The 27,427-nt window shown below is 39.8% G+C and overlaps 3 protein-coding genes across 3 annotated transcripts in view; 2 read left to right on the top strand and 1 right to left on the bottom strand.

Moving 5' to 3' along the window:
* The first annotated feature begins 10,387 nt into the window (after positions 1–10,387).
* ptcd2 (pentatricopeptide repeat domain 2) lies at positions 10,388–14,145 on the top strand. The gene is made up of 10 exons (XM_071911981.2): positions 10,388–10,496; positions 11,040–11,132; positions 11,249–11,378; positions 11,695–11,812; positions 11,934–12,012; positions 12,120–12,211; positions 12,374–12,487; positions 12,577–12,651; positions 12,759–12,872; positions 13,552–14,145. The coding sequence occupies exons 1-10, from the start codon at positions 10,388–10,390 to the stop codon at positions 13,771–13,773; spliced, it is 1,146 nt and encodes a 381-aa protein (XP_071768082.1). The 3' UTR covers positions 13,774–14,145.
* A 653-nt stretch (positions 14,146–14,798) lies between these two features.
* Positions 14,799–22,139, top strand: cacfd1 (calcium channel flower domain containing 1). The gene is made up of 5 exons (XM_071911967.2): positions 14,799–15,415; positions 17,734–17,806; positions 18,413–18,538; positions 18,767–18,874; positions 19,359–22,139. Exons 1-5 carry the CDS (start codon positions 15,307–15,309, stop codon positions 19,447–19,449), a joined length of 507 nt encoding a protein of 168 aa, XP_071768068.1. The 5' UTR covers positions 14,799–15,306; the 3' UTR covers positions 19,450–22,139.
* st6galnac6 (ST6 (alpha-N-acetyl-neuraminyl-2,3-beta-galactosyl-1,3)-N-acetylgalactosaminide alpha-2,6-sialyltransferase 6) overlaps positions 17,474–27,427 on the bottom strand; it is a 216,061-nt gene continuing 206,107 nt past the window's right edge. The window contains exon 6 of the mRNA XM_078289329.1: positions 17,474–17,485. The gene's annotated coding sequence lies outside the window, so the exon portion shown is untranslated. The remainder of the gene's footprint in view (positions 17,486–27,427) is intronic.

The following is a 27,427-nucleotide window of genomic DNA, read 5'->3' as shown; positions in this document are numbered from 1 at the left end:
CAGTATGTCATCTGATTTTTCTGATATAAATGGATTGCAATGGGAATAAATCAGAATGAAAACCAAAATACCATCCTAGCCGTGATTGTCCAATTATGCTAACTCTGGTACAGTTAAAGTAAAGATATTGTTGTTAATGTATTGAGTTTCTTCATCTCTGCTCAGGTAGATTGGAGACGTATCCCCAGACTAAAGATCAAAATGTTTGAGAGCTTCTGAGAAATTGAACTGCCATCTAAGAACAAAACTGCTTCTGTTGTATATGTTTGAATAATTACCCCACACCAAAGGATCAAAAGCAACATATTTTCTGTTATTGCCTTAGAGAGTCAAAATGAATGTATAAGAATTGATGCACTTAAACTAGCAGAGAGCAAATAGCAGGCAGGTAACTCTACACAAATTAGAAAATGTTGACCTAAATACTATGTAATGGGTCAGCCCCCAAAAAGGACAACTAAATGGCTACATAGTGATGTTAACTACATTAATGATGGTAAATTTAAATGAAGGGATACTCGCATTGATCAGCATAAATCTGATTTCTTGACTAAATCTCTTTTTAAGTCTGCTAGTTGATCATTTTGTGTGTATGCTGTGCATTAATATGGCACTTTTTTCTTTTGGTCTGTCATTGCTGAAGTGTTAATATTTATTTAATATATGTTAACTTAAATTATTATGCTTCATTGCCTTGGATAGCGTTTGGAGCTGTGTGGCAGAAATTTTCATCAGAAAGTTTTCCCATGCCTTGTCACATCTGTAAAATCTCATCGTTTTTCCAGAGGTTAAACTTGATTTAAAACACTGTTTTAGAGGACTTTTATTTTAGCTTGTGTCTGTTTAATTTATAGATTTTGAGTTGTTTAGAACTGGGCAAGTCAGGCCTAATCTCTTACCCCTGTTTTTTTGTGTAATCCTTGAGCTATGGGACAACTAGCCTTTTCCCATTTTAAAGCTAGTGAAGCAGGATATTTTCATAAACCTTAAAATGTCTTGTTTTTCTAAAGCACTGTACTATAATTATAAATAACTTTGTGGCAGGTTGAATGGTTGAACGACATGTGCATGAGTAATGCGATACATGAGGATTTCTTTCTTTTTTAATATAATGGGAAATTTGCTCAGAACGGCATTAAGGACAACAGGGCTATGGAGATGGCTATATGAAGACATTTACAAAGCATTTTATGGTCGTTGCAAACTGTGCCGTGACAGTGTGTAATTACTCCAACTGTATCAATATCAAAATTAATTGTGGGTGCAGTGAGGTGTAGATCTTCAGGTTATGGAGAGCATTTTCCTGTGAAATAGCTGTTTCTCCTCCATAGCCCGGCTGACAAAGAGACAGCATGCTGTACAGGAGAAGTCTTCAGGGGGGCAGAACACAGCGGGGAGACTGAGTGACTGTTTTGTGTTTTAGATGAAAGCGTGAAAACAAAAACCAGACACTTTAAATGCAAACATGACGCATAACCGACTAACAACAATACAGAAACCACAGATCAACTTTGACAGGCAAGCTTCTGGAGAAACCTTTAGCGAATCACAGCTGGAAACAGGCTACAATCCTAAACTAGTTACAGGCTTTGCTACTTTGGGCTATTCAACCTACTCATCTAACTCGCCAGATATTTAGTTAATGATGTCAGCTGTCCATGATAACACTGTAGACCAGTTTTCCTGCTGGAGAACCTCTAACCAATATCATGACCATACTGTCAATCAACAACAAACCTACAAACTCTGACTTGACATCTCTCTCTTTTTCTCTCTATCTGTCTCTCTCTTTCTCTCTCTCCCTCTCTCCCTCTCTCTCTCTCTCTCTCTCAATCTCTCAATCTATCTCCTTATCTTTCTCTTGGGCGATTGTTAATAATGTTTGTCTGCAGCTGTGTGGTATATTTGTCTTGTGATCTTGCATCCTTTCTTCCCTTTCCCAAACTCATATCTAACTTATAGCAATTAGTTTCAAGTGAAAGTATTACTTAGTGCTTTCTGATGTTTGTGTGCAATATTTCCTCTACCCATACGGGAATTCTGATGTAAAGGGAACCACTACTAAAAAGCAAACCTTCAAAAAGAACCACAATAAAGTATGTTGTGGAAACTAAGGATTTGTGTCTTTGCTTCTGTCTTTTCCTCAAACTTGGGCTCTATGAATGTCTCACCATTGAAGAATCTACTGTGTTTACAGAGTGAAGTCATGCTGTCATGTGTTGTAAAGGCAGGCTTGTATGTTATCTCATAATGTTGCATTCAGACTGCAGCATTTAAAATATTCTGCTCTGTAGCTGTTTCACCAAGTAGCATATTCTGCCAAGCCTGGCTGGCTGCACAGTTTTAGCTAGTTGACACTCTATTTTTCAGTTTGAAGATAGGGCATTTGCAATCCTCACACTTATTAGAAAGTCACAAGATGACCTAATTAAAATACTTTTGGAAGTTGCATGTCAAACAAGGTTATATTTTGGTTGTCAGTAATATGGAAAGCAGAGTTTTGACAAATTCAACATTTAGTTTGAATGGCTTTACTCATGTCAGCTTTCCTGTATCCTCATGAGTGGGCTCAGCCAGTTGAGTCAAACCTAAACCAGTACATCACTGTGGACCAGGGAATACAACACACATATAGCATATGGCTGCTAATCAGAGGCAGACATGCCTAACAAGCTGCATACAAACTCCTCTATCATATAATGACAGAGAACAGACTGGTGGCAGCCAAGTTAATGTCATGTCCATGGGGTTGATTGGCTATAAAAGACAATGTGGCTCCTGGGAGAAATCGTTTCTTTTGGCTTCCTGGGTGACAAGTGTCCCTGACAGCCAGACAGGCCGGATGGGGGATTTACGTTCCCAGAGAGAGAGAGAGAGAGAGAAAGAGAGAGAGAGAGAGAGACTGTGAACAGAGGTTGGAGGCCCAGTTATTCTTGTTTCAGTTTATTACCAAAGCGATGTAAGTGGGTGTAAGACAAGGCTGTGCCAGCTGTTCTAATACACACAATTTCTCTGTTTTGGATATAAATAATATATATAATATATATATATAAATATAGCCGCAAGCGGCATTTGAGGGGTCCAAGCACAATTTGATAAGACAGACAGATAGACAAAACATTACAGAAGGTAGACAGACACACACAAAAACTGATATGTTGTGAAGATCAAACATGCAGTCTAACGTCGGCTTTTGTGTTGGCCCGTGACTTCTGTCAAGTTCATCATTTCATTGCAACCACATTGTTGAAGTTATTCACAATGGCCAGACTTTATATTAGAACACATACCACTTGTTCTTGACAACTAATGACTTCAAAAAGGACAAGCCTGGATTTGAACCCACAACTTTCCACACAAGAGGCAAACACTTAGCCTTCTGAGATACACTCCTGTTACAGGGTTACTGAGGAGAAAATAACTAAAGGGAGAAGTATTGTGATACATCTGACTGCAGCCTATGATTTACAGCGCTAATCACTTTATAGAACATTGTAGTACTCTCCATTAATGAATAAAACAATACTAAATCACATGGGCCAGAAAGCTGCTGCTGCACTGATCTCTGTGGGTTGAGAGGTCTGGCCACACCCCAATCAGTGATGACATTCAGGTATTTTGCCATTGACAGATGATGTCAAACACCTGCTTGAGTTTTCTGCACTCTGTGATTTAGTGTTGATTTACTTTTCATGAAACTTCATAAATGTCAAAGTCCATCAGGGACTTCAACTCACAACCTTGTGGTTGTGAGTTGAAGTCAACAACCTGAGCTTCACCACTCTGCCAACTTCCACTTTGCTGTGGGCCATAGTGGGGAAAACTGAGTAGTGGGTGGAGTTTGCAACCCACCTGCCAGTTTTTGGTGTGTTGTTTTGCTGCACAAACACTTTTAGCAGAGAAAAATAATAATAATAAGAAATTTTCACAGGGTCACAATAGGCAACCTTCGACTTAATATGGCCTCAATAAGCACTTGAACACATATCACATGCATGAACTGCTACATTGTTGGCAAATAGGACTTGGCCACCGGGGGATTCAATCCCGGGACCTTTGTATCCCCAGAGAAGGTGACATACATACACATATTACTGACTGCGCCACTGGGAAGACATGGTTTCCACACACCTTCTCACAAGTTGAGGCGATGACATCACATGTGCAAAACTGGGGTATTTTTGTCTATTTAAACTTAAAACGCTTACAACAGTCAAAATATTAGTGATAAAATTCTGACATCATACACATCATTCTGCTGGTTTCGGGTGTATTGTCAAATATTTTGGTGGAGTTTGATCAAACATTTGGAGAAATAGAAAATGATGTGCATACAGTACTAATTACAGTAAGATATTGAATATCACTGTGGACTCACAGTTTGACCGATCTGAACACCATTTGACACATTTGATATCTACCATCTAGAGAATGTCTGTGTCAATTTTGGTAGCATATGAATGAAGACTTGTGGAGATATAGATGTTAATTGATTTTGCATATTTTGAAAAATATAGAGTGACGGACTTCTGAATTGACTATAGGTCGCAGTGAGGCAAACTTTTGTCACAATTCAGTGGATGTGCTGAAAACATTTCAGCTCTGTAGGACGTACGGGTGATTTATTTAGATTTTTTAATTTTGGAATGTGAAATGTCTAGAAATTTAGATTTGTTGTAATAAGCCATGCCCACTTTAATCAATCATTACCAAATTTTATGCACTGACTGAGTCATGACCCTAGACCGTGCGAACCGAATTTCGTAAGAATCCATGTAGCCGATTACGAGATATAAACTTTTTGCATTTATAGCGCCCACTAGTGATGGAACTCCAAATGCTTTTGGGGATGTGTTCACGCAACACTTTTCAAAATGCGTTTCAAATTTTGGCTTAATTCGATGAATGGTTAATGAGTTATGGGCAATTTAGTGTTATGGCGTGTTTCGTTAAAAGTTTATTGGTCGATAAAAGACAGACCATTTGACCTATCAATAACCTTTATGCAAATTTGAAAGAGGACGGTCCCAAGATTCTGCACACACAAGTTTCGTGTGAATCGGTTGAACGGCCTAGGAGGAGTAGTGAAAAAAGAGTTTCGGACAAAATTCAAAATGGCAGAAAATCTAGTAGGCGGAAATGGGCGTGGCCTATGCAGATAGATGCGGAATGACCCAAGGACTCCAGTGGAAAAGGAATTTTACGGTTGAGAAGTTATAGGCCAAAACGTAAAGTTGCTTGTTATAGCGCCACCATCTGGTCGACATGGGTGAATGTGCCTTGCCTGAGTAGTGGGGGGCCATAGGAACCCACCTGCCAAATGTGGTTGTTCTGGGACTTACGGTTTCTGAGCTGCACATACTTTTAGCGGAGAAAAATAATAATAAGAATCCTTACAAATACAACCTTCGGTGCTTGGACCCCTAATAAAGGCAAACACAAACAAAAAAAAAACACTGCCTTTTACAGCACTTTTTGATCCTAAGAGTGACCTGGGCTATGTACTTCGCACTTTGAATTTGTGCAAACACACAATCAGTAATATTTGGGGTGCCGATACCTCATAAGGTAAGATAAAATTAAACTTTATATGGAATTTGACTAAACTGGGACATTAGCACATCATACCACAAGAAAATAAATGAGAATATGGCAGCCAAAAATTACTACAAAGTTTTAAGAAGAAATGTATGAATGAAAAATATGAAAAAAATACAACTTACAGCAGTATCAGAGTGTGCAAAATAAGAGCATTAGAACATACTGAGGAAAAGAAAAACTGAATGGAAAAAAAAGTACAATATGAAAAAATACCAAAGACATATAATATATGCAGCATTAGAATAAGTTGTAAATATCTAGATATGTGCAGTATATAATACATCAGAAGGATATGAAAGTGCCTAGGTGTGCAGACATGCGTTGTAAATTCATTTAAAGAGATAGTGTGTGACAGGAATCATCAGATCAACACATTAATGTTGATGGCAAAGCCTCCAATTATCTGTGTTCAGACCGATGTACAGGTTTGAGTCCACCAGCAGGTCTGTGCAACATTTGTGCATAGGTGTGTGTGTGTGTGTGTGTGTGTGTGTGTGTGTGTGTGTGTGTGTGTGTGTGTGTATGCCTGTAAACTAAGCCACGTGTATCAGCATGTGTCTCATCTATCTACAGTTTCAGTGAGTTATTTAAGTTACTACAAAAGATGTCCACACTATCCATGAGTGGCTTCCCTCCCATTTCTAGTCTCCCCTTCTCCAGTCTGTAGAGAGCAGCTGTGGTTCAGTCTCAGACGCCCCGGGACACTGACTGAGAGAGCAGAGAACACCAAGAGGGAACAGAGGGAAGAGGATAAGAAGACGTGCCTCCATGCTACAATTCAACCTCCTTTTGTTGTACAGCAGGGGACCAATAGTCGACATGCTTGATGTTTCTCAGCAGGTGAATACTGATTTTGTGAGGAAATCTCTGAAGACTGCTTTTGTCATTGTGCTGCACACCAATGGGTGGAAAGCTGAAGTTTTTGCTTCCATATACTATTCTGTTAGTACACTCAGGGAGCATCCCTCCTATTTATCCAACCCCAGCTCACAGTCACAGGCATTTATAATTTAGTATAGATGGGGAAAAAATCACTTAGTGAATAGACATACTGTATATATACAGTATATCAATGTAAGTCATAGATAATGGAATGAAACCTTATTGATTGTCTTTTAAGGACAGTGACTTTGTAATGTGCCACACAGTCACAGTCGACACACAGTGCCATAATCTGTACCAGGGTTAGACACCGTTGTTTTTTTCTGTGCCAAAACTATTTCACTGGGGACATTTGTTAATGATGATGGGACACCCCAGGCACTTTCCAAAACCATGGGGAAGTGCACACAGGGATAAATCAAAGAGGATGTTACAGCAAGCGCCTGGCTGCGGGCAGAACCTGGCTATTTGTCAAGGGAAATCTGAGTTTGTGTGCTAAAACTGACCCCTTTTCTGTTATACAATCAGTACTATATGTACAGGTCAATTATTGCATTATTGGATCAACCCTAAAATCTCAGCCAGTGGTTCGGTGAATAGCCCACATGTTTTCTGTGTTCAGGAACAGCAACACTTGTGTCAGGATGTAAAGTTAGTCTTTCCCGAGGATGACACATGGTCCAGCAGAACCAAATGTAGAAGTTACTGGCAGCAGCAATCAAGGTTGGTGTACATGAAGGTGAACAAGTCCATAAAGGGCCACAAAGGCAACTACTGCAGCAGTCAAAAGGGTGTGGCTCTAGCTGAAAACAGTTAGGATCCACAGAATGGACATCTTTCTCATGACTGATACCGGAGTTATATTATATGATGGCATAGGTCCTGTAGCCTGGTAGGTGAACTGCAGGGGGTTCAGTGAGTCTCTTGCTGGGGGTCTCAGATGGTTCAGCGCCAGATGTGCTGAACAATAAAGGATTAAAGGATATCCTTTACACCTAATGTGTTTTTGAACATCTGTTATTCTCCACATAATTGACATATTTGACTTTGGAGCTGCAGTATGTCAATATTTGTCATTTTAAAAGCCTGATTATTGTTGCTTTCGAAAGATTTTTCGATTCTGTCAATTTTTTTTGCCTTGATTAGCTCACTGTCAATGAAAGGAAAGTTGAGCATCGGCCTGCTGTGTGCGGCACAAATAATCCTGTGATCCCCTGCTTTCTTTACTGTGTGCAAACCATGGACAAGTTGGTTTGACCCAATTTATTACATCAGAAATATGAGAGTGATGGGCATTTTTACTTTTACAGTATTTTGCTTGTCATCTTCTTTTCACAGAATGAACCTATGATTTTACATTACACTACACAGCTATATTTAATTTCCCAGGTACCTGACATCACTGGTAAGAGGAAGATGGAGAAAGTGTGTGCAGGAACGTCTGCGATGCTGGTTCCCATGTGTTAATCCCTCCTCTTGGTGTCACCATATTATAATTGCTTTACTTTGTCACTGGCCCCAAGGGACGTAATGCTGCTATTATTAATTCACAATAACTCATTGCCCGCTTTCATTCTTGCCCTTAAATGCTGCATACTGAATGCTGGTCTATGTGCACAGCTACAGCTCAAGAGATGTAAACTCAATTGATCTCAGTTGCCCTCCTACTGACTCCCTAAGCGCTGATGTGACCTCTTATATCCAATCTTTCTCTCTGTGTGGGGAATATTGTGACTGTCGGTCTGAGAGTCAGACCTAGCTGAGTCACGACCGCCCGCTGCTTTAACTTTGTCAATTTCTATGAGAGGAATAAGATATGGATGCTTAGCGGATATAAGATGCTCTGTAGAAGTAGATGTAGGAAAAGACATGCGTACACACTCAATCACACACACTCTCATACAATACACACACATGCACAGAGAGAGAGACAGAAACCCACAGAGAGATACGCACCTTACCAGATACCATAAATTATCCAAGGCCCTCTGTCTGATTGGCCATGAAGCAATCTCAGCTGGATGGGGCGAGATCTTGTTGCTAAGGCAACGGCGGGGAACCTCCCTGTCCCAGCCCTCCTCTTGTGTTCCTCACTCAGACTGTGCCTCTACCTTAGGAGGCACCTAGATCATTGGGGTGATAAATTTGACAACTTATGATGACTTCACAGATGCTAATGTACCTCTACTAATGTTTCCCCACTGTCTGCACTGGAAACCACCATAACACCGTGTGATGCTCAGCTCTGTGTCTTTCAATCTCTCACAGCCTCCTTCAAAATCGTGTTTGACAAAGAAGTACATGAGGAAGATATTAGATTTTACAATTAACTTTTTTTGTGTCAAGAATGAAGAACCCACACAATGCACAAATGCAGCTAGATATACTTCAGCGTGTCACTTACACATATTGTACACCTAGTCAAGTAAAAATAAAAACAGACTGTAGGCTACCATCAACACTTTGCTGTGGAATAGAGTTCTTTGTATTATGTACCTTGCTCTGTAATTGCATTATCAGCAGGTTTGAGGAGTGATGGATTATAATAATCTGGTTACAAAACCTAGTATCTGTAAAGATACTGAAAAAACACACAGATCAGATTACAGATAATATTTGCAGAAACGGTGCTGGATTGCTCAAAATTTTGAATGGAAAAAGGTATTTTGGTTGTGAGAGCATGGCCAGAAATGTGATTTTATATAGCATGAAATAATGATTAATCACCTTTTTCCCCCATTATGAAATGTGGTGACAGGTTACCATTGATTTTTTGAATAGTTGACCATCTAACATCTGTTTTTGGAGAGGTTGTCCTTGACTTTAACTAATGAATTCTGAAAACCTCAAAGTTCTCTAAGACAGGCTTTGGTTCCAGTGTAAACAAGGCCCTAATTAATGTAGGGTCATTTCAGGCTGAGTAAGTAGACGAGAGGATAAGCTTTCTATAAAGATAATCTATGAGGAAGTTTTTGTTTTGTTTTACATTTTGGGTTCAAACTAAGGAGCTCACAATCCATTTGAAGATACCAAACATAAGCAATAGTTGTGCTGAATAAAATATCAAAGTGCCAACAACTGTAAGTAACTGTTTTTAACATGTTACCCCCCACCCCCCATGACTTCACACAGCACAGAAGCAGGACACAACAGAGTTGTTGGTTATGTAATCCTGTGTAGCTCAGTGGGTACTAAGGTACTAACAGAGCCAATGAGGCCACCAATTCTAAAAAAAAAAAAAAAAAAAAGGGTGAATATAAGTAGTAATATAAGTAATATAAGTAGTAGAAAGTAAGTAATGTTATGTTGTGATTACAACTAAAACGTTTGTGTTTTTCTGGATTAAATGAACATTTTTTGAAGCATTCGTGAGAAAGAACTGATCTAATACAAAGAATGGCGAGCAACAAAGTCCAAATTCAAAAACGTTTATAGGCCTAAGTCCAGTACCACAGCATCACCTGTAGGTTAAAAGATGAATAGCTTTTTGGCTGCTGGGTTAGGCCAATGATGACGCTTTGATCCAATTTCTGAAGATGAAAACATACTGTACACATATGGTTCAATACAGTCGGACTGCTCGCGCCAATGAAAGGGAAAATTAATTAACGATGGTCATACAGAATTAAAAATTAGTCCGTGTAAATAGTCGCAGTATTTACTCTACGCCGGTCAGAGAGCGCTGCCATATTGGAATATACCAACTACTGACTGCGTATCACTAAATTAAAATAGACACGCCGTTTGTCCTGTTGTTCTGGTTAACACGTTTACAGGCTGTTCGTGTAAATATGTTTATCTATTTCTACTTACTGCGGGTGGAATTTGAAGTTTTAAAACTTTATAATATGTTCAACAGCATCCCCCCGCTGTTTCCCCTGTCATGGTACAGTCAGCGGGCAGTATGGCGCTGGGAAGGTTTGCTAGATGTACTCGATCACTCCTACATGACCCTGCTAAAGGACTATTTTGTGGCATTACACACTCAGGCTGGGCTGAACGCTGCATAGGAGGTAAGACAAACATGTGTACTGCCTGATCCACAGCTGGACCACCAGCTGGCTGGTTCACAGACAGTCAGACAGTCCACTACAGTACATGAGGAGCACCTAGTAAATAACCTCCATGTGTGTAAAGATATTACTGTACACCTGTGCCAACCAGGCTGTAACTCTAACTTACCAAACTGATAGGAGGTAGGAGTAGTGAGATGTGATGAGGGATGTAGGGGAGGCAAACCCCACCTAGCCTCACTTTGCCCACATTTTCTATGTGCAGAATAGAGTTTATCCACCTTTTTAGTCTGACATATAATTGTTATGAGATAAATTCATAGTACGTGTCATTGTAAGTAGTATCCAACTGGTGTAAGTTACATGAGGATAGGGTCTTTTTAAGGGGGGGGAGAGCTTAAATGGTTGGTTCTCTTAAAGTATAATTGATTTTTGTTTGTTTTGGTGGTTGTTCGCCGACTGGAGGTTATGGGATCCACCTTTTTATTTACCACTACGTATTCACACAATTAATGCTGGCTGAACAACTGTTTTTTTCCTCAGCTAAAAGGCATCTCTTGTCAGAGGATGTTGTCAAACTACAAGACTTCCAACAAAGGAAGCTCGCTGTGGCTCATCTTGTCACTGGGTCAAAAGGTACAGCAGTTCTGGTCACTGATGGCACCGGAGCAAGCTGAAGTGGCCTACAACCTATTTCATTTTATTTGCAGTAAACTGATGTGGTAACAAGGAGTGGAAAATTCTTTTTGCAGGGAATTACATCGAGCTATTCAGCCAGAAACTACAGAAGAATGAGCTGATACTGACAGATGAACTAAAGCTTCTCCTCCACTTGTGCCAGTCTGCAGATGACATGGTGACAGCCAGAGATGCCATCTACAGGTACATCCCGCACTGACACATGAAAACAAACTGACACTCTTCTGATAGCTGTGAAAGACGGCTTCACATCAAAACAATGAGCGGAGAAAGTGCATGTGTCACTTTGTGAACAAATGTGAACAGATTTTGGGGCATTTGTCACCTTTTGCCTTTGACACACAGTGAAAGGTGGGAAATGCGATTTTAACTATTTGACAGTTTGCACAATACAATGCCACATATGTCTCCAATTGCGTATTTGACAGTATCTCCACGAGTCAATCATCCTGTCCTGCGCTGGATGCCTGTTTGAGATCCTGTGATTTGAATCCACCAGGTATCATGCGGAGAACCGGAACTTGAGATATGGAGAGTTTAAGTTTGGCCCTCTCTTCATGAGGCTGTGCTATGAGCTGGGGCTCGAGGACATGGCTGCTGCTACGCTCACTGATAAGGTATAACATTACATTAACTACTGGAAAGCACCATAAACATTTAAACGGTACCGTGAAGGGAACTTATACTCACTGTGATATTTTTGGACTAACAACATTTCCTCTCGCTTGTCCGAAACAGAGCATGAAAGGATTTTTCAACGACACAACCTCCTTTAACATCGCCATCGACATGTTATTCACAAAAGGGTCTTATGAAAGTAAGTGACAGATTAGGCTAATTACAACCTGGGAATACATATTTCTAGTGGCGTTTTTGGAATTCATGATCATCTGTTAATAATAGTTCACACTTTGGGCATTGCAGATGCGCTGGAGGTATTAAGAGACATGAAGAACCAAGGTGTGCCATTCAATAAGGACACATTCACACTGGCATCTGGCACCTGCTATAAACTGGTAACAAATGAATAGATTGTTTATGGATTCCTGATTCTCTAAAATTGAAACTGACAAGATCATTTTGCATGTTAGCCCAAGGGTTACATATGTGGGGAGTTTTATTCTAAGATGACATGACTGCAGTCTAAGTGAGTGGATGCCCTGTTTCATGTTGCTCAGAACACACCCGAGTCCTACAGGATCTGCACCGCTCTGCTAGAGGAGGGACAGACCAAAGGACACTCCATCCCCAGACATGCTTACTGCTTTGCTGTGGCATTAGCGCTTAGACAGGTCGGTTACATCGTCATTTATACTCTTCATGCATCTATAAGCACATATTTACGTGACCTGATCTGTTTTTTTTCCCCGTTTTTTTCCAGAATGACATTGAAAAGGCACAGTCGTTATATTCACAAATTATGAGCACAGACAGCAGAATATGCCAAAATTTGAAAGTAAGGTTGCATCATATAATCATAATATGCATTTTTTTTTCTTGTCATTGTTGCTGTGTTCATGATGTTCTTTTTGTTTTTTTTTCATTGTATTGTCATTGTTATAGGTTGTAGTACTGGCAATGTCTGGAGCAGTGAAAGACACCATTTCCATCCTGTCTGCAGCCATGTTGCCTAAAAGTCCTTCTTTTGTGAAGAAGCTTGAGTTTTCTCAGGAGGTGGTAAGTGAAACACTTGATATTGTGTTTGCTCATTTCAAGCAGTAATAACACAGAGGCTGTGGGATATCACACAGTTTTGTCTTGGTTGTTGTGTGATCTGATGCGAAGCAGCGCCCTCTTGGCCACATTGTGAGCCGTGTCCTCTTGTTTGGTTCAGGTTTAGTTTATGTGTGCACACAAATGATAAAAACAGACAAAAAACAGGAGAAATACAAGAGAGAAACAACAAAGTGAGACAAAGAAACAAGTGGCTGACAAACATGTCTCACACTAAAAGAAAGAGTAAAAAAAATGAAGATGACGAAAAGAGAGAGACTGCTAAATTGAGAACAGACACCAAGTGACATCAAAAACTTGGCAAAGAGGTGAATGGTACAAAGAGTGACAATAAAACAATAAAAATGCCAGATATGCATTACAGCAGGATTACAGAAGAACAGAATAGGCAAATACAACGAGAATAAAATGGGTGAAAACAAATTAGTTGAAAGTCTGTAAATCAGTGTTTTAAGAAGGAAATTTAAAAATACAAAACAAATTTTTCTAGCCTAAGCTCTTCTAGGGCACCTCACAGCAAAGGCTCGATCACCTTTGGTCTTGCTTTTTTGGAAAGGTGCGCAGGGCCCTGCCTTCAGACTGTGGACTTTAGCTCTGTGGCCTCTCATGACCTCTTTTCCAGGTGGATCTGCTGCGTTTGCGGAGTGAGGATGGACATCATACGACAAGAGTGGAGCAGATCGTGTCTCGGCTTGAGCAAGCTGGTCAGGTGACCCAGCAGACTCTGGATGACATGCTGTGCCACACACCCACAGGGAAGAGGAAACCAATAGCAATAATGGAGAAGAGGAGGATCAACCGAAGGACTCTGAAGCCCTTACAATCCACTCTACTGTCAGAGTGAGGGGGCTGTGTGCCGTCCTACTGGAACCAGAACCAGAGTCTCATACAAGACTGAAAGGACAGGGTCATTCAGACATATTGGCTTTGAAGTGTAGACTCTGACTGCAGTTGACTTCGTCATCACTATCTACCTCTCTTTTCAGATAGACACAATCATCCCTCTGCATACTGGCTTTCTGGTCCCACATTTTAGTGTGCCCCATTCCAAAATCTGGGTCTCAACTCATGTTTGCAGGTACTTCTGACACCATCTAAATGGTGGGAGTAATGTTCTCTTTGTGCAACACTAAAGGATCATATGTTGACGGCAGCGAGTGATTTGGGAAGAATGTGTTGTGTATATAAAAGTGTGAATGAACGATTAAAGATGCATAAGATATTTAATAATGAAAAAAAAGTTGATTCTTTGTTTTGCTTTGGTTTATTGGGATGTTGGTGAAACCAAGTTTGTTTTCCCATTATCTGCTATTGGAATTTTTAAGACCCCATACCAATCCTAAAATGCATAACGCTGCTGTCAGGTGAAAACCTTGTAAGCGTTGTTTTTCAGTTAAAAACCATGCATTTCTGAGTTTATCCAATGGGCTGTGAAAGGGTTTCATAAACCCAAAGGGTTGTAGGATTCTCTAAACCCATAGAGGTTCACAACTCCCGTCCTCAGGACACAGAGTACAGCTGGTTTTCATTCTAGCCGCGTTATAGGGACTGATTTAGATGTAGACATGGGGTGCTAGGTGAGTGCAATTAACTACTTGGTAGGAAAGAAAACCAGCAGTACCCAGGGTCCTGAGGCCCCGGGTCTGGTACCCCTGCCATAGAGGACCAGGTAATCTTAAAGATAAAACTTGAAAATCACCAAAATTGGAGTTGCGAGGTTGTCACATGGCAACTGTGATGATAACTACAACTGAATAGTAGCCTAGTAAAATATCCTTACAACGCCAAACCAGTTTAAGAACACACCCCGCATGTAAACAAACCATGACGCACATCAAATCTCCCACAATGCACCGCTGACCTCAGGAGAGCGGAGAACAACGAGCAGCATACTCCTATGGGAGCAGCTACTATCGAAACTGCCAGGGAAAGTACTGCTGTCAATAGTGTAGCCTGTATATTGTTAGGGACAGTCTGTGTTTCTGTATATGACTGTAAGAGAGTTCAGGACTGATGCAGCCTGTCGCTGGTAAAATCCACTCCTAGCTGCTGCTGGTGGCGGTGCTTTCTAGCATCAGCTAGCCGGTTAGCTAGTATTGACAGACGGGGAGTCTTTGTGAAAAGCTCCTCGTAACATTAGGTAGCTGTCCCGAACAAGAGCAGATGCAAAGAGAAAAGATAGCAAAGAACTACTGTCAAAGTTTAGATTAAATTTAACAGTATCGACAGGCACTGTTTTGCCATAAAAAGTAACTCAAGATAAGTTAACGCCAGCGAATTTAGTTGATTGCGACGAGCTAGCTATTGTTAGGTGGACTACGTGTGTTGTTTCTGAATAATTAGTTTTGGGTAGCCAACAGCTAGCTAAACACCCACAATGAGCACCGAGGAGGCTGCTGCACCCACCAAAACCGTCCCGGAGGATGATGGCATGACATGGTGGTACCGATGGCTCTGCAAAATAGCCGGGGTTTTGGGAGGAATATGTAAGTAACGTTAGTTGGCAAAGTTCCTTTGTTGTGTGACTTATAAATCGTGTTAACTTATATGTGTATTTAAGATAACTGTTGTACGCGTTGAACTAAATGCCATTTAGTTTTATTGATTGTTTTGCTTTCAGTAGCAGCTGTGGCAGACAGGTAATTGTTTGGCAGTGTTCTTGTTATCATCCATCTAGTGGGCTTTTCCACTGTGTGTTAATGAGAGGGTGAGACCAGAGGCAGCATGGGAAAGATGCCAGGTTAAATTCTGAAAACCCCGTTTTGATATGATGACCCTCCTCAAGCTGTGTCAGCCAGGCCAGACACAGCTTTGCCACATCACATTGTCCCCTTGTTGCAGCAGCAGGGTTGGGCACAGCTTGTTTGTCTGGCTCAGCATAGCTTGTCCATTCTCATATCAGCTTTCTTATTCCTAAAATCACTCTGGATGTAAACACATCAGGTCCACAGTACTTTGACTTCCTCACCCCAGGAGCTCAGTGGGAGAAAGGGGTGCTTTTTCTGCCAGCATTGCAGTTTTCCAGCAGCATTGCAGCCCTCTATCCGTCTCCTTCACCATGACACCAGAGTAACAGTGCCTGTATCACATTCACCCACTGGAACACTGCATATTCAATTGGCTCTGTATTATTCAGGAGGCTGGAGAGTCCAAGGCAGGAGGATATGCTACATGGATCCTCCACTGCTAGTCACACAAGTGTGGATTTGCCTAGCCCAGCAGTTAGTCCATATACTGTAGGCACCAGGCATACTCACCCACCTGCTCTCATTGAAGCTCCAGCCAGGATCTGCCATACCATGTTGGCCTAGTTCATTTTTACTCACACTGGTGGTCCAACTGTGCTCCCAATTCATAACCAATTAGTGTGTGTCAGACTTACCACAGAGTATACTGTATGTGTGACAGTGCTGGTGTAAGGGTGGCTGCTTTGTGTGTGTGCCAGTGGCAAAAGTGGGTTGGCTTAGCTACAGTATATTGTGTCTGGGATTCATGGGGCCTTTTGCTTGACATATTTTTGGACTGCACAATGTCGACAAAAACTAATATTGTGACTTCTTTGTCTGAATATTGCAACTGTGGTATGAATATGATAAATGTGGACAAACCTTTTGACATATTTTTCCTTCTCAGCAACATTTGTGTGTTGAGGGGGAGATCCTAATGCTTTTGTACAGTTTGAATGGAATGAAAACTTTTCTCTGACATGCGACTTGATTTGCTGGCTAGGGATTATTGCATTTTTAAGGAAGCTGTCTGAAACACATTTCCCTCTACAGGAAAAGTGCAGCCTGTTGCGATTTCGAGACGGCACCAATTGCTCTTTCAATTTTCATATTGTTGATTCATTTGCAGCCCAAGTATGTTTTATTGTACGTCTTTTAAATCTAGATATGAATGCAGATTTCCAGCAATTCATTTTGTGCCAATGTTTTTTTTAAATGCTGCCAAATGATTTTGAAATTAGTTTGTCTATGTAAAGCCAAGCTGTGAAACTATGATGTGCCGCTATTAGTGGATGTTTCGGTGCATGCGTGTGCATTTGCATCTACATGTATTTACATGTCCCATATGTTCTCTGTTGGCTCTACAACAGTCATCAGGCAGCGTTGATATGAGAATATGAGTCTGTATTTATCATGTCTCTGACAATAGGCGTGCTGGAATAAGATCTCTACCAGAGATGCAGTCACTCGAACAATTTTCATCCAGTAAGATCTCAGGCTGGGTGATATGGTTGAAATCAATATCACGATAATCATAAGGATTTTTTTCAACATCGATATATATCATGATAAGGCTCACGTGTGTAAAATCACATGTTAAATAATCAAATGAATGTTCATCCCATTGAACCCAATGGTAATGTTAGGTGTGATGTCAAATAATATCCCTTAAAATGTTTTATACCTAATTGTCAGAGTTTGTAAATAAAATTTGCTTGTTATCATTAATTTATCGTGTCACGATATCCCAAAATCACCATATCATGACGATATGATTCCACTGAAAGACGATAAGCAATAATATTGAATTATCGCTCCCAGCCCTAAGATCTGTCCTCTCCTCTCCTCTGAGATGCGTGATAAATATACAGGCCTTACTGTTTCTCTTAGGGAAGCCAACAATGCTGTAGATGTATTTTTTGTTCCTGGTCTAGTCTAATATTCCCAGTGTAATGACACAATCTTCCGTCTCTTTAGGCTAATGGCAGTGCTACACTTTGTGTTTGTTTATAGATTCTCTTTCTTTGTGGAGACACTCTGATGATTGTAACATTTCTTCTTTGATCCAAATCTCACAGCCTGTGCCGTCTCAGGAGTGTGGAACTGTGTCACTGTGAACCCCTTAAACATCGCTGCTGGAGTATGGATGGTGTAAGTCCTTTACTGTAATGTAGTACTTTTACGTAGGATACACAGATTAGCTCAAATTCATCATGAGCCAACATGGTTTTTTAAATACTGCTCATGCATATCCAATGATATATAGTGGCAAAAACAATAAAACCAGCTTATTTATCTAAGATCTCAAGTACAAAGTCATCTATTCTATCAACACAATGTTTATTCATTTTAGCTCAGAATATAGTTGCACAGTGAACCTATTGTCTTAAATAGCCTAATGGTTGTTTAATTCAGTTTATAAGACAATACTTTCATTGTGCAATTATATTCTGGCTAAGGCTTGGACCTAAAATGCAACAAAACAAGGACATTGACACAAATGTATATTGGTTCGGCACCAGTTGTGCTAAACGGCTACTCCACCAAAATCGCTAAACGCAACCAAATTATCTCAACAACATCAGTTACGCATCAAAGCTGCCACTGTGAAGCATGTGGATGTTTTGCATTATGTACTCGTGTGTTGACCTGCCCACTGACTTGCCCGTGTCTGTCCGTGTGTATGCCAGCACATGTACACCGCACATACACAGGACCATTCACGGCTGTGTTTATTTCTTCTCCTCCCGTCTCAAGGTTGAACGCCTTTGTGCTGTTCCTGTGTGAAGTCCCATTCTGCTGCCAGTTCATAGAGTTTGCTAATGCAATAGCGGCACGTGCGGACAAATTCAAACCCTGGCAGAAAGCCGCCTTCTACTGTGGGTGAGACACCGAGAACACATGCACTGTACAAGGTTTATGTCACTGAAGACTGTACTTCACTATACATTACTGTGACTCAAAGTGTAACATTTTGTAATGTTGCCGTGTGAATTTCCGTTATTTGCACTAGCTGTTGGACATCATTTTGGGTATGTAGTTCTTTTATCTACAGCATATATGTAATATGCCAGATAAACTGACATTATTGTATTTGTCCGTTGCTTTCAGAATGGCACTGTTTCCCGTATTCCTGAGTTTCTCCATTACAACCTTGTTTGGGAACGCCATCGCCTTCGCCACAGGCGTCCTGTACGGCCTCGCCTCTTTAGGCAAAAAGTAAGATTTCTGTTTTAGTATCAACATGTAATGAAGTAGTCATAAAAGATCTTAAGAAAACACACCAGAAAAAATAGCAAATATTTTACATAATTTCAGTTTTGAATGTAATCTACACAATGCAGGCATTTTGTAATTTCTCATTTCTCTTGATGTCTCACTCATAAAAACACTTACTCTCCTAAAGGTTCATATTAAAATAGGTCCTCATATTAAACACATTATGTCAGATTATAATCAGTTAATACGATTTTTGTTTTATGCGTGGAGGTTATAATAACCCTAATGAACCACGCTATTCATGCATTTTAACTCGTGACAAGTGGAACCGTGTAATAAACTTACAATTAACATTGTGCTTAACCTCTCCTGTCATACCTGCTTTTCCTTTGTTCTTCCCCACTTCTCTCTCTATATTACTTTTTATTGCCATCTTTCTCTTGCATCCCGTCTTTTTGCTCTTTGTTTCTCCTCCCCCTCTCAGGGGAGACGCAGTGACTTATGCCAGACTGCAGCACCAGAAACAGGGGGATGAAGAGAAGATGACGGGGACGACAGACGGGGCTCCAGAGTGAGGCATCTCTTCCTCTTCCCGTCCCTCTCTCCTTTCTTCAGTTCTCACAGAGGGATATTCCTTCCTTCCTTCCTTCCATCCATCCTACCTGTTCGTTCATCCTCCTTCCCACTCTCCTTTTCTGTCACCTAATAATGTCACTAAGTTTATTTATGTACGGAAACTGCTGCATCCTTGTTGTCTTGACCTAGTCTTATCCATATTGGTAGATGTTGGATTCAATCCGTAATTTGGTATGTGATGTGTAAATGGAATCCCTCATTTTGAATCGATACATTAGAAGTTTTATTTTTATGTTTTTAATTCTTATGGGTTGTATTTATTATTTCTTTCCCGTTGTTGTTTTTGCTGCTGTCAGTTGTGATGAATCCTTTGTCGAAAGCAGAGTGGGAGTTGTGTCTTCTCTTTGCCTATGAGCCTTTCAGGGAATCTGAATAGAAATTAATGTAATTGTGAAATGTTGTACACATTTCACCTTCAGGACATGCACGATGACTTTGAGGCTGTGATTCAGAGTTGGCTGACTAAAGTTTTGTACGTAAAGATTGTTTTTCATGTTCAGACTTGGGCTGCGTGGTTCCTCCCATCTGTGGCAGCATATCCAAAGTATTTATCAGCTGTTCACAGTCCTAACCCCATTGTCATTTAAATTGTTTAAGAAACCGCTTTAAGCAGTAAATAGCCTTGAATGTAGGTTTCATAAAAGAAAATTTGCCATCTTTTCTTTTTAAAAGTCAACTAGGGGACTCATAGGCATATATGATTGTGGTCAAGAGAAAATCGTCATCACAAATTAAGCTATTGTGGCATTTGATGGCAAATGTAGGCCTGTATATTTTTCCTCCTTGTTTAATTTTATAGATGTGCTGTGTTGATCTGTTTCTATCGACTGAAGTGGGGGACAAGATTATCAACTTTATTGAAAGAAACTGTCTGAAATCTTCAATCATACTGTAGACAAATACAACAGTATTAATAGGCTGGGAGTATAAATAATTTAGAAATCACGAGAGTATCAGTTGAAGCAAAGAATTTCCTGTGAGTTTAATTATTACAAAATCAACCAAACTGACATCTCACAACTTGTTTTAGACTAGGACCAGTTATTACACAGAATAGTGTTATTTTTTTCAGCTTTTTCTCAGAATACCACTAGGTTCAGAATAGACTTTACCTTCTTGCAAGAGCGAATATTGAGCATCCTAAAAGATCCTTAGTTGCCAGTCTGAATCATTTTGGGAAACCGCACCCCTTGTGCCTGAGAGGTGCATCTTACAGGTAATAAGTCTGAGGTCTGAATATCATGCGTGTAGTTTTGGTTTTACAGGAAATACTCACTGTGAGCGGACTTGACTCTGAATTGCAGCCTAAATGCATTTTGAAACATAATGGGCATTAGGGACATGTTTACCATTGGGAATGTATCCGGTATACCCAAAGATAAAGAAATGTTGTCTTTATTTTTATTTTCTGCTTTCATACGTTTCATTTTTAATCTTTAAGCTTCATTGCATGCTCTGTTGAGGCATTCCAGCACTGGACCTTGGACAGCATGGGCTCTGGTATTGAGAGAATTTCACTAAAACCTTTCAGTGCGCGGGTGAGAAGAGCTCAGCTTTTATTGAACTTTCTTACAACTTACACTGTGTGTTTCTCCTCGTTACCAAGCAGCCAACACTCAAGCTGTGGCTGCTGGTTGTGTTACAGTATGTGACGAAAACCTGGAATGTGAGTGAGCTTATTTGCTATGTTGTTTTGAAACACTTTGTACCTTTCTATTCTTTTTGGGCTTTTGCTACTACTTGAATGTCTGCTGATTGTTCTCTTTATAAATCTATTGAGTAAGCTCTGCCCAGACCCATTAAAATTTAATGAGGGAAAGCGTCTTGATTCAGGGACTAATTGGTGTGTATCCCACACGATCGTCACAGCCATGATTTGCCTTTGTCACTCGGATCAGATATGCAGTGGGTCAGCAATGTACAATTTGTGTTTGTGTTGTTTTGCCTTGCCTCTGTTGTCTCTTTGTTAATAGGGATGCTTTGGGAACACTTGTTTGCACATACCTCTTACAGCTGTGTATCCTAAGTCTGTGTTTTCGGCTGGTCAGTGACTGGAGTTGATTATTCACACATTACCACCAGCTCTCAGGTATCATACTTAACAACGCACAGCATACCTGCGATAAAGTAGTGAATTAATGCATACAGAGCAGGCTACTGAGAACATATACAGGGTAACTAGCATAAACAGGACTGTAGGTCATGTGAACCAATGCAAAAGCATTACGAAACGTTTAAAACATGCACATAAACCAGCATTCATAAATTGAGTGGTGAAACACTACATACACACCAGCGATATTCTATAGTCTGACACTATACTATACTATATAGTTCTGATAAGGCTAAAAAACCATGAGGCAAAAAGATTGGTTATTCTTTGTGACACTGCTTTCCTCGGGACTGAAATCCACAGTCAACCCTCGTAATCCTCACAGAGTTGTTTATTTTATTACAGCGACATGCATCCAAGTTCCTCTGGTTTGACTGGTCCTATATCTGCAGATGTCGAGTGTCTGTCGATATATAGTCTCATCTTTTGCTGTAAGGGATATGTGTATAATGTGTGTTGTGATGTGAATCCTGATCCTGTAATGAATTGGTGGATTAAAGAAACTTGCTAATACTACTACCGCCATGTTGGCTTCTTGTGTTGTGTTTTTGGTCCATGGCTGCAGCTCCATCCAGACGGCTTCAAAGACACTACGCTGAAAACAGAATTTCCCCACAGGGATCAATAAAAGTACATCGTTATTGCCTCTGAAGTGTGACTACAGTCTCTTGACTAACATATCCAACCTGCCACAGATCGTAGTAGAAACGGTGACAAAAAATGTTTTTACACTGCACAGTGTATCAGTGGAGACGAAGCCTGTCTCCCTTGTAACTGCCGTGACCCTGGAGTATGATTTGAATTAAGCAGAAGAATAAATATGCAATGGTTTAATAATATGTTTATTTTATATTAACATGATTCATATGACCTTTTCTTTTGAATTAATAATAATAATAATAATAATACATTACATTTCTATAGCGCTTTTCTCAGTGCTCAGACACTTTACAAACACAGGATAAAACAATTTTAATAGAGACATATATAAAAGATTAAAATAGATGAGAAAAAGAAGGGAAATATAAAAATGTGAATTGACAGAAACATTTCCTGAAAGACAGTTGTGTAGGTATCAGCGTTAACTTTAGACCATCACTTTAGTGCAAAAGGTTTAGTCTCAGGAGCCTTAATGAAACACTATGAAGAGGAAAATGGGAAAAATTGTGATGTAAATGAAACACCCAGGGAACTGTTTTAAAAGTGTTTACATTGTATGCCAAAATTTAGTATGATTTTATATAAAGAAAACATGGTGTCACTCATATTTATTTGGCAAAACATGCTAAATAAATACAATTTCTATACAAAATTTCCGCCAAGACTCCAACCCTGATCTGTACTTCTGTACACAGGTTGAGAACACACACCTGAAACTGTGTTTGTGACCATGGGATTTGTAAACTGGTTACCCTGACAAATAAGAAGAAGATAAGAAGAAGAAGAAATATTGGGAACTGATTGCCGGAAGTGTTTACAGAGGAAATAGCCTAAACTATTAGCATAAAAACATAAATCCTCAGATCGCCTGCAACTTCTGACAGTCTGCATATTGTTGCTTTGTCTTCTGCAAACAAACATACTAATGATTTCTGTCAGGCCTCCTGTCATCAGAGGAGACAACTGTCCACCTGTAAACTAGCACTATTTGAATTCATAATCCAGTGAAGCAGTTTCTCTTTTTCATGGGGTACTTGGGCTTTCTCTCGCTCATATTGTTTAAGTCTCTGTTATTAAGACTTGCTTTAATCTTTGTTTCCACTGTGTTTTTTTGTTTGTTTTTTGTTGTTTTTTTTACCAGCATGTAAAGCCTGGAAAACAAAAGAAAAGAGACAGGGGATGAATTAAAGATGCTACATGTAGAATACTCCCAACTACTATACTATCAATTACTATATATTCATTATGTATGAGTAATTATACTCCTGTGAGTTTTGTTGTGCTGATGCATTCTAAAGCTAGCAGAAATGCCGACTGTCAGTTACAAGGCTAGGGTAAATGATCTGTTTTGTGGTTTTGTTTAATCCAGTTTTAAAGTTTTCAGACTGTGCCATGTAATCTGAGAAATTGTCCATAAATTATGCCTCCAAAGCAAACAGGAGGGAAGATAATGAAATATACTAATAGAAATGGCTCATAGAGGCTATACAACGTAGAAGCACCAACAATTTATCTGGGAGAAAGACTATTTTAAAGTTCAATACCAGGTAATATCTGATTTATGTGAACAAAACTGTTTGATGTTGCCTCACAGATCAATGTTTACCGTTCTGGACTTTCACACTAAGTATTTCTCCACAGAGGACTTTCAGCGAGGGTCAAACACTCTAAAAGAAGAAAACTTTGCATTATTATATTGAACACATTATATAGAACAAATCACCCCAGCAAGCAGAAACACCAGATTCTTTGGAGCAAGTGGAACGATTCACGTGTATGAGTACCTCCACAATCTTCTTAAAACGTTTATACTTCTGAGTGTCACGGATTTTCTTTTTGTGAATGATCAAAGAGTAAAATCTGAAAGAGGATTTCAGGTTAGTTCACGTCTGCTGGAAAATTTCTTCATAATGTCTCAATCTGAACACAGAATTCACATCCAGGTTACCTTAAGTCTCATTTTATACTGCTGTAAACCTGTCTGGATTTCATCGCTCACCCTCTTTGATGTCTGCTGACAGCTGTCCTGCAGTCTGTCACTCTCTCTGTGGGTGGACATATTTGTCATAGATGCTCTTTCCAGACTGACTGACAAGAGACACATGCACAACCATGCTGTCCTCCTCATCAGGGCCCACTCCCACCATCTATGGCCAGCCTATGGATAGGAAGAGTGAGGAAGGCAGGAGACTCAGCCGCAAACTGCTGAAAGAAGATGGCAGAGAAAGATGAGAGCAAAGCGATGAGGTCTGGTGTGATCAGACCGGTTTCTAACCAGTGACCTGCGTGTGTCCAAGTGCGGTGCTGCATCCTTACTCTGTGGGGTTTGTCTCTTCCACCTCAGATTTCTTTTTCTCGGCTGCCCTTTCACCGGTGGCTGTCTTTCCACTGCGCTGTCTCTTTGCTGGCTCTTTCCCCGTTTTCCCAGCATCCACCTGTGTGGGACTGGCAATGCTCTTGGAAATGTCTCCAGATTATTTCTAGACCTCCACGTTTAGTGTAGTGTCTTTCTTTAGGTGCTGCTGAACTGACCGACTCGTCACAGGTCGGCTCTTTTCGGGAGAGTTTGTCTTCAGCAGCTGTAGAAATTAGATGATGAGATTGAGAACTATCTGACTTCACTTCAATAGTGACAAATGTGACATAACATTCATGTAGGATGAGGAAACCTTACTAGGCATTGCTCATAGATAAATGCCAGCTAGGCCTCTTATCTTTAGTAATGTTTTCCAGTTAACAGAGAACTGTCCGGCATCTTTTTGATAATCAGAGATTCTGCAAATAAAATCCTTTTTATTTGCAGAATAGAGTTTACCAACCGTTTAAGGCTGACATAAATCTTAATGTTGTGCAAATCATTGTATAACTGATGTAAGCTATAAACTATATGGGGGTAGGGTCTTTGAAGGGAAAAAAAAACATGTTCTGAAAGTATAATTGTTTATACTAGTGGTTGTGATGCCTTAAGATAAACTGGAAGTCATAGTTTACCCACCTTTTTATTTACCACTAGGCTACATCACTGGTGTTAATGTTATGCCAACATTAGCCTCGTCATGGTCTTCGGGTGGGGGCATTTTCTTTTAGTGCTTATTTTATTTCGTGAATATCTCGCTCTTTCGCGGTTTGGATTGGTGGGCTTTGGTTGTGGCAGAAGTATAAAGTGATTAGTCTGCGTTTCCGTTGGACATTATCCAGGCTTAATGCGGTGATATTTGGATTAGTCCAGACCGCTTATAGGTCGGCTGCTGACTTATGAGCATCACAGACTGTTAACCTGATAATCGTCTCACATCAATACTGTCTCACCAAGCATTATTTCTCACTAAGTGTAACACATAACGATAGCTTACATCTTCATTCGCCTGTTAAGGTTATATTGCACACCTTGCAGCTGGCAAAGCCACTGTCTACTTCTGTGATGACACGAAAATGTCTAGAAAAACATCAACCTGTGAGGTAACAAACCGACTATAAACAAATAAAGTTTCTCTTCTGTTATATCCACTATTAATCTTATATAAACATTTAGAAACAGTGAAAATTGCATCGTATTCATTCATAGTTTTGCAAACAAATATAGGCTACTAGTAGTGAGTGACCAACAGAGGGCGCAATGGCATTATTTCAGCACAGAGGCATAATTTCAGTGTTGAACTAATTAAATGATTAATTAAATGATTAGGTGACTAATTAATTAATTGGGTGGTTAATTATTAGCCTACTTAATACATTTACAGATGATAGTAGTAGTAGTAGTAGTAGAAGTAATGATAATAATAATAATAATAATAATAATAATAATGATAAACAATGTTAATTTGCGCAATAATTAAGTGCTTTGCAGGCAATTAAGTGCTCTACAGTCAAGCTGAAAATGAGTGAAAACAGCGGGGAAGAAGGAAAATAGTGGAAACAATATAAGACCAGTGCAGAAGTGCAGAAACAATAAAATAATATGTAATAATAAAAAAAAATAAGAGATGGTTAAAATAGGTCTTTAAAGAGGACTTTAAAGATGATACAGACTTGGCCAACTTTATGTATGTGGCAAGTCGTTTCAAAGTTTAGGGGCTCTGACTGCAAAAGCCCAGTCTCCCTTTGACCTCTGTCTGGATTTGGGAACTGAGACAAGAGTCATGGTGGGACTTGTAAAACATGCACCGCTTTCTAAGTGACCCATAAAATGAATTCTGAATTTTTATGAAGACAAATCACATTTTATGTATTCATTTGGCGCTTTTATGGAGGGTTAGGTAGACAGGGGTTCAGTGTCTTGTTATAGGACACATGGCTGTTGATGGACACAGTGGCTCTTAGGGGGGTTGAACCTGTGACCTTCCACTTACAGGACGGTCTCTCTGTTAGGCCACCCTGCCCCCACAGGCAGTGTAATGGGCCTAATGGTTTTACCCATAATAATGCCAGCAGCAGGAGCCACAACAACGTGATCAGTTTTCAGCATTTTGTCAAGGCTAGCTACTCTCTGATATGACATCATGGTAAAAGATAATAATCCTCAGCCAGTTGAAGGCTCAGGTTATGGTCCTCAGCGGCCTCCTTCATGAGAATTATAATACAGCATTTACACTTTATGGCCAGAAAAGAGAACCATTCCTCTAAATGGAGATGCAATTTTGCATCAAAACGATTTGTCAAGCAGGTAATAATGGTTGGTTCGTGACTGAGCTCTTGTTACTCTACAAGGCTATGAATAAAATACAGAAAAAAGAAAATCAAGACAAAATGTTCCAGTTTCGCACTGTGAATTAGGCCTATGTTGTATGATTTTAACAAAGTTAGCATTCTTGTTATTTATGACCATTTGTAACGATTTTATTACATTTCAAAATAAAAAGAAATGTGGAACTGATACTTGAAAAACTTGTGATTTTGCATGAAAATAGCAGCAATGACAATAAATAGACCTAATAGCAAAGATAATAAAACACATTTCAGACTTATTTGCATTGCGAAAGTAACTCTTTTTTTTCCTACCAAGTTTCAGTATTGGTTTCTCCCTTCCCAGGAAATCACTCACTCATCACTCATCATCCACTTCACAGGAATAGAATAAGCGCATCAATTTTTCATCGTCACTTCCACAAGCGGAGGACCTGGAAACTTGTCCAGGCTTTCCTTTG

Source organism: Centroberyx gerrardi, chromosome 2, assembly GCF_048128805.1.
Source record: "Centroberyx gerrardi isolate f3 chromosome 2, fCenGer3.hap1.cur.20231027, whole genome shotgun sequence".
Classification (NCBI taxonomy): Eukaryota; Metazoa; Chordata; class Actinopteri; order Beryciformes; family Berycidae; genus Centroberyx; species Centroberyx gerrardi.
This window is presented reverse-complemented; position numbering and strand designations above follow the sequence as displayed.